Source organism: Helianthus annuus, chromosome 4, assembly GCF_002127325.2.
Source record: "Helianthus annuus cultivar XRQ/B chromosome 4, HanXRQr2.0-SUNRISE, whole genome shotgun sequence".
Lineage (NCBI taxonomy): Eukaryota > Viridiplantae > Streptophyta > Magnoliopsida > Asterales > Asteraceae > Helianthus > Helianthus annuus.
In genome coordinates, this window is record NC_035436.2 from 23,475,885 (window position 1) to 23,484,469 (window position 8,585).

General features: G+C 33.8%; 1 protein-coding gene across 1 annotated transcript; it reads left to right on the forward strand.

Moving 5' to 3' along the window:
• The first annotated feature begins 5,677 nt into the window (after positions 1-5,677).
• On the forward strand, positions 5,678-6,644 carry LOC110933030 (protein FAR1-RELATED SEQUENCE 5-like). The gene is made up of 5 exons (XM_022176273.1): positions 5,678-5,712; positions 5,856-5,989; positions 6,085-6,209; positions 6,337-6,517; positions 6,628-6,644. The coding sequence occupies exons 1-5, from the start codon at positions 5,678-5,680 to the stop codon at positions 6,642-6,644; spliced, it is 492 nt and encodes a 163-aa protein (XP_022031965.1).
• Positions 6,645-8,585: the final 1,941 nt, after the last annotated feature.

Genomic DNA, 8,585 nt, shown 5'->3' on the forward strand with positions numbered 1-8,585 from the left:
TGAGGCATTTCAAAAACGCATGATGAAAGAAAAAGGAAAGAATGTTGAAACTAATATGATTGAGGATACACCTCCAGCCACGATACCATACGTTCATTTGGATGCATGTGATTTCATTGAAAATATTCGTGATGTTTAAACATATTTAATGTACCTTTTATGTTTTACTTTTCACATTGTGACCTTTGTATTTGGTTTTGGTTTGAAACTCTTGCAATGTTTCACTTTACTTCTTTGCACTAACTTTTATTTATTTTTATTTCCTGAAAAAAATATGTATGCTAGCTCCAGTTGAGCTATTATTGGTGATGAATGTCTGGTATATAGCGGTAGTAGTAATAATATTCTCAAAGATATGAGATTTTTTCTCTTAGTTGTCTCCGGCAGAGACACTGATTGGTACTATATCTAGTGTCAGTAACCTTATCAAAGGCTCCGGTAGAGCACAAATAACATTATCTTCGGGTACCCAATTAAGTATTGATAACGCATTATATTCTAGTAGATCCAGAAGAAATTTGCTCAGCTTTAAAGACAATCGAAAAAACGGTTACCACCTAAAAACAATAGCTGAAAATAAAATTGAATATCTTCAAATTACTTCAAGCAAAAATGGTCAAGAAACCATTGTTGAACAATTAGAAGCCTTATCCTCTGGATTATATTGTACTAATATCAATCCTATGGAATCATACATGTTGAGTAACCAAAAGCTGTTAGATAAAGACACATTCAATATATGGCATGACCGTTTAGGTCACCTGGTAGCATAATGATGAGACGAATAATCAAAAGTGCAACTGGGCACCCTCTTAAAAACTTAAAAGTTTTGCTACCACAAGACTTTACATGTGCAGCATGCTCTCTGGGCAAATTTATTACTTGGCCCTCACAAACTAAATTGATACATGAAACCCATCATTTTTAGAAATAATCCAAGGGGATATTTGTGGGCCTATTCACCCTCCGTGTGGTCCATTCCGTTAATTCTTGGTCTTAATTGACGTATCCTCAAGGTGGTCACAAGCGAGTCTTTTACCTACTCGAAATGTAGCATTTGCCCGACTTCTAGCTCAAATCATACAACTGAGAGCTAATTTCCCGGACAATCAAGGTTCTCCATTCATTGTTGATTTAGTAAATTCTCTATCTAGTCATGTATAACAAATAATTAGTGAAGTTGCTCAAATAATGCATACTCAAAAAGACTATCTAGAAGAAAATACAAAAATATTAATATTACTATAGGTTTGTCTTTCTAACATTATTTCATTAACAAATATGCCTAAGTACGTTTTGACCCGTTATCAACCGGCCATTTTTCCACCACAAACTTTGATTATTAAAGACTTTAACATATAAAATGACCAAAAATGACAATTCTAGTGAAAAATGAGATACAATATTTTAGATGAGAACAAAAAACTTGAATGAGGTTAAAAATTGTATTTATAAATAATTAGGACAGAGGTTGCTTAACCAACGACTAAAGTACCTCTTTCATGCCCACCTTCCTTATGCACACTATCTTGTTGTTGCTCCTAAGCATCAAAAACACAAATAGTATAAGTTTAATGTTGCCTTTAAAGGACCATTATTTAACATGTAACTTCTTTCATGACCTCATATTGTTCGAAGTATAATATGTTGCTTGTATTTCATTAAGATTGAAGTCACTGGCCATGGAGTAATCGGATTGCACGTTTGCTGAACTTGAAGAAGAGCCTTCCCCTCTAGCCCGTGCTAGCTTCTCAAATCCCTCTTTTTAGGACAAAAAATAAATCAACAATAAGGCTGTGTTTTTGTGCTAATCAATTTTTTATGAACACTTGATTCAGGCTAAGTATAGTTCTAACCTGCTTCCCTCTGGAAGACCTCCTGCTTTTCATCGTATATATTTGCAGCAAGAAATTAGCATTAATTAGAATGTTAATAGATTCATATAATAAGTTTGTAAAATAAATCTTGAAAGAAAACCATCTCAACTGTAATCAGAATCCTCCATCAGTTTCATGGCATCTTCAGTTAGTTGATCAAACACAACTTTTGTTACAACTGATATATTTTCCTTTCTACTACCAGAACTCCTTTCCGCCTTCTTAAAGCTTGCAGAACCTAAAAAGAGAATTATCCTTGAGATGAGATTACCGGCACAATGATAATATGAATTTAACGTGATTGTGTCATCATAAGAAACTTACCGTTTCCCCTGGTTCAAGCACATCAGCAGTCCGTCTCTTAATCTTCCCTATAGAATGACTTGTAAGGTCAGCAGCTTCAACTTTAATGTATGTGGCCATAGATTGTCTTTGTGCAATATTTAGATTAGAATCGATGCTATCAAGCCATGCATCCTACAAAGATACTTGAAGAATGAGAGTAAAAATAACCTTCATTCCTGTCTGGTCAAAATAACCTTCATTCCTTTCTTGTTCAAGATTGAAGGGTTCGAGCTGAATTCCAACATCTTCGAGTTGCACATCATCCTGCAAAACGCTACCCCAGTTCTAAATATATTAAGTAGAGCTTGAAGATCGAATGGCCTCACTAAGGTATACTTTAAGATATAATATATCAAAACATACTAAGGTCAAAATTCTGATTGTAACAGATTTTTTAATGACTAAAGCTATTATTCGATCCACCAGCCACATGTAGCATGTGTATAATAGATCTTAACGTCTCAACAATAATATCATTAAACCATGTTTCAATACCTAAAATACATGTTTTCTCAATGTCTTCCAGTTAACATGTTCGAGAACAAATCATACAAAACAGACTAGACTAACTGATTTGGAGAAAATAAAAGTATACAAAAACATAACATAATGCAAGCTACAAGACCGGAAATAAAGATTTAATCAAAATTCCTCATAATGCATTTCAGAAGCAGCTACGTCATCAAGAAGATCCCCGGTTGCTTCAATATCATATTCTGAGCGTGGATTATAAACCCTAAACAACATTCAACCATTAACCAAAATCAGATGAAACCGTATATATATATATATATATATATATATATATATATATATATATATATATATATATATATATATATATATATATAGGATAAGGATCATGTGAGAAGTACTAGGCTAATTGAGAAACTTGAGAAGCATTCTGGACCACACATTTTCCCTAAGCAAAAAAATGTAAAAAAATGCAATTTTTTTTTTGGAAAATCAGAGGTTTTTCTATAAGGTTTTAATTTTTAATTTTTTTTTTAAATTTTGTTTTTAATTTTTATTTTTTGAGATTTATACACATGTGTATATTGCTAATCTTTTAACTATATATATATGTGTGTATATTGTCAAATATACATATATGTATATACATGTTTAAAATTGAAAAATAAGTGTTATTTAGGGTTTAGCATTAGTATTTAGGGTTTAACATTAGGGTTTAGCCTTAGGGTTTAGGGTTTAGCTTTAGGGTATACCATTAGGGTTTAGCAATAGTATTTAGGGTTTAGCTTTTGGGTTTAGCATTAAGGTTTAGTTTTAGCTTTTGGGTTTAACTTTAACTTTAGGGTTTGCATAGGGTTTGGCATTAAGGGTTTAGCTTTAGCTTTAGGTTTTAGCATTAGGGTTTAGAATTAGGGTTTAGCTTTAGGGGTTAGAATTAGGGTTTAGCTTTAGGGTACATTCATCTTTTATGAGAACCATGAGAACAAATCTCAGCCACTCATTTTATTTTCCATGTGTTTTAATGAAAGGTTAAATTGGTAATTGTATAACCCAATGAATCAGGCCGCTAGTTAAGTCACAATTTCCCCCGCTTAAAACCGTCGTTGTCTCCGATAGCCTGCAAACACAAACCATCGTCATTGTTTCCGATCGCCGGTGGATACGAATCATTTCCATTATCTCCGATCATTTGCAAATTCAAGAAGGAGAAATTCTAGAACTCAAGGTGGAACCAAATTCTCAATAAAAGGTTCTATATACTTATCTTCTTTGTTTATACACGAATTGATGTGTATCTGTAGATAAATATGTAGCAAAATACAACTTACCAAATGAAGATCTCAACAAACCCAGATCTCACCCACCTACCAAATCAAGATCTCAAATCAATGAAATCACCCACTTACCAAATCGCAAATCTGAAATCACCCACTTACTAACTCATGACTTAATCGTTTGATCAATTCAACGATTTTAGGCCTTTTTAATATTCAACCAGTTCTGTATTCATCATCGATTTCTCTATTTGCATGTATGAACTCGGTTTTGTTTTCTTATAATTTGCCCTAATTTGTTGTTGTTTGTTTAATTACAGTCAATCAACTGTTCAGTGGCAAAACAACATGATGTCGAATGTGTCCAGCTCTGTTGATGCACCGAACAATAGCTCGGATGATGCACTGAACAATTCCATTAATACCAATGTTGTTGATGAAGAAGGTACTACTACTCTAGATGTTCACAACATGATGGATAAACGTTATTGTACAATTTGTGGTGTTTGGGGTTATCATGATGCTAGAAATTGTCCAAAAAATAAAAGTCTAGGGTTCAACATGTTTTTCAAGTAATTTTAGTGTGTATGTATTTGTTTGTATTGTACTTATTTGTGTAGTTGTTTCTTATTTTAATGCAATATCAATATGAGTGTTTATTCTTCTGAATTGTGTGTGCCTTGATGTTTTATCATTTATGTTGTATAGTTTCGACTTAAATTAGTTTCATGACTTGATGTTCTGCGTTACACATGTGTAATCGCATACAAACAAATGAGGCTTGCGTGGTTGTTTAAGATCTTGAAAGCAGACATGTGTAATTTGTAAAAGCATCCTGTTGAGATTTACACATGTGTAACTACTGATTGCTTTCTTTTCATCTTGTTCATATTTACACACGTGTAACTGTTTGTTCTATTCTTTGTGTTATTGGGATGCCAAAAGTCTGTATCATATCAGATGTTCCATATATTCTATTTTATGTAGAGCCACATATACAAGATTTTCAGGAATCGGTTCGTAGTACTTATTATCATTCACCGAGTGGCACTAGATATTGGATACCCAATGTATTGGAAGCGTATAGACCTGTTTTGGGTACGGGATTTGCTAAAGAGGAAGATGCAATTTCCATGTATCAGTCATATGCTGAGAAAGCTGGGTTTGATATTAGGTTGTCGACAACTAAGAAATCAAAAGATGGTACTGTTAGACTTAGGTATGTTCTTTGTAGTAGATCGGGAAAGCCCAATTGCCAAAATGTTGATTCAATGCTTTTGAAGTCATCTTCCAAGTTGCCTCGTAGCAGTAATTACAAGGTTTCAGACTGTAAAGCTAAAATAAAGGTTAAAGTTTTCAATGGTTATCCTGGTTTACGGTTATATGAATTTGTTGAGTCTCATAATCACCCTTTAGTTTCAATTGAGAACATGGATTTGACGCGCAAGAGGCGGCAACTGGAATTTAGCGACCAAGATTTCATTCATAGGCTAAGTTTAGCTAAAGTTGGCCCGTCAACTGCCTTTAAGATGCAAGTTGTTTTGAAAGGGGGACAACACAACGTCCGTGGTACCATGATAGAATATAAAAATTTCAGCAAGGATTTAAGAGCTTTCATTGGTTAAGGAGATGCTCAAATGGTTGTAAATATGATGGATAAACGTAAAGTTAATATAGAAAATTACTTTTGCCATTACATAATTCGTCATGGAGAGCTTAGGTCCTTATTTTGGGCAGATGAGGTTATGAAGTGCAATTACAGAGTTTTTGGCGAAGTGTTAGCTTTTGATGCCACCTACAAACTAAACAGTAAGAATTTGTTTGTTTGTTTTTTCCTATTTTCAGTTGTGTATTTTTTGATTTTTTATTTATTATTATCTTGTAGGTATAATATGATTTTTGTTCCTTTTACGGGGGTTGATCACCATAAGAATTGCGTAACATTTGCGGCTGCTCTTCTTTATGATGAAACTATTGAGTCGTTCACATGGATGTTGGAACAATTTCTTGAAGCACATGGTAAGTGTTTCTATTTTACACATGTGTAACTTTGCTTCACAAAGTTTATGTTTTACACCATAAGAATAGCGTAACTTTGTTTTATTAATTATCAGGTAAACAACCGAGGCTAGTGTTAACCGACCAAGACCCGGCAATGAAACAAGCCATAGCTAAAGTTTTCAATGAATCTGTCCATCGTCTATGTATGTGGCATATTATGGATAAACATCCTCATAAGGTACATTTAATTTAAAAATAATTAATCTTGTCAGTTTTACATATGTGTATTTATGTTTTTCTAGTTTCTGTGTTTTTATTAAACTTGTGTAATAATGGTATTTTATTTTTAAAAATTTTATCTACAGATTGATGGTGATGTGTTACAGAATACCAACTTGAGGGTACGTATACATAAGTTGGTCTGGAATGTTTTTATCGCTCCTGCCACGTTTGAGAAGCGATGGGAGTTATTGACAAATGATTGCAACTTGCAGCGTCACAAGTGGTTGTTTGACATGTTTTCTATTAGAGATCAGTGGGTCCCAGGTTATTTTAGGGACATACCAATGTGTTGTTTGATGAAAACAACATCTAGATGCGAAAGTTCAAACACGCTTTTTAAGGTAAACTCTAGCGCATCGAATACTTTCGTTCAGTTTATGTTGTGTTTTGAGATAGCAATTGATGGTCAACGCTACCGGCAACGGGTTTCTGAGCATAAAACCGAATCAACTTCTGCCGCCTTTTTCACCATCTGTTTTTCCCTTTTTTCTGTTAAAACAATAGAAAGCAGTTAAAAACATGTATAAACAGCCTACTTAAATATCACACCCTGGCTTTGCGGAAGCGTGGTTAATTTGGTGTGACTTCTTAATACCATAGCTTAATCATAACAAAGCTATATGAAAATAAAACCATGCAAGATCATCCATTGATTAAGTTTCAAAACAAGAGTACCACAACATTGTTTTAAAGTACCGACACATGCAACGGAAGTTACAACCTAATACATAAAAATATTGTTCAGAATCACAAACATAAAGCAGACGCAGTTTAAGAGCGGTGACTCGTCCAGGCAAGAGCCACGACCCCTAAACTTGGATGACCTTTTTCTCATACGCAGCGTGAAAACGTATCATACCATGCCAGATCCTTAATTACCTGAAATACATGTAAGTTGGAAAAATCAACAAAATTGTTGAGCAAGTTCATGTGTAGTGAGTAAGTAAAAAAAAACCTTTGTAAGTATAAAATCCTGGTATGTAGCAAATAAGGAAAAAGAGATCACCAATGGTTTGCAAGGCCATTGATATGTGTGAAATGCAAGTAGGAAGGCTCAAACCTAGCAGACTTATGCGCCGGGTACAAAGTCATCCCGAGGTCCGTTATGCTGGGCCTGGGACTGGGCTCGCTACAACCAAATAGATCTATCGCTCCTGCCCCTCGGTCCTACCCTGAGGATTAATGACCTCAAGTTTCCGCCTACCCATTCACATGATCTAAATAGTAACCCTCCTTACGCTAACCATACCATGTATAAAGTATTCATAATCAAAGTAACATGTATTTCACCCCCGTAGTTTAGAAAACTGAAAACAGTTAAGAGAAAAGGGGGACATGAACTCATAGCGGTGCGTCTCTACCAAGTATACTCCAAATCAAGCAGCTGTGCAACGACCTACATGTGCTAATTCTATTAGACGGATGGCCGTGCCTTAGCTTTATAGTTTACATTTTTGGGAAATAGTTAGACAACTATTTCGTGTTTATATCTTGCATGTACTTGGTAGTTAATCTCCTTCCCAAGGATGGGGGATTTAATACATGTGTATTTGTATTATATCATTAAGTCCCACTTAATATATTTTTACTTCTCATTCCAAGATATAAATATTTTTCTCAAAAATATTATATTTTCTCTTCACTTAATACTTTCCAAAATAATACGTTGACAAAATACGCGTTCATGAGTATTTCCGTATAAAGCGTAAGTTACGTTTTAACGATTAAGTGGTAATAATAATTACCGTTGTAACTTATACGTTTGTCGTGTAAGCGTTTGTATTATTTTGGGTTCGTCAACGTTTGTAAATATTATTTTTACTCTAAAAATAATATTTATATATTTTCACAAAATAATCATAAACAGTGTGGTGAAAAATATATTTATCGAATAAATATTTATCACGTTTAGTTTTTGTGAAAATCCCACCTCCGATTATTTAATAAATAAAGTCATGGCGAAATATATTTTGAAAACATCTCAAAAATAGTTTAACACTTGTAAATAATCTAAGTGTTAGGTTTTTAGAAAAATTTCGCCAGAGTTTCCCTTGTAACTGGAGGTGGCCACGCTTTCAAGCGTATCATTTTCTTTTATAAAATCATTTCAACAACTTCATGATTCAATCAAACAATTTCCAACACATTAAGCTAGTCGACAAGTATGTAAATCGCATTATTACATGAACTTGTAGTTTTTCCGAAAACTATAGTGTAGATCTCCTTATATTTGGTGGATCTATGTGTGAAATAGTTTAATCTTGTAAAAACCCCGTTTTTAGAATAAATTATTCTTTACAACTTCCCGACAACTTTTATAAAAATTGTTACT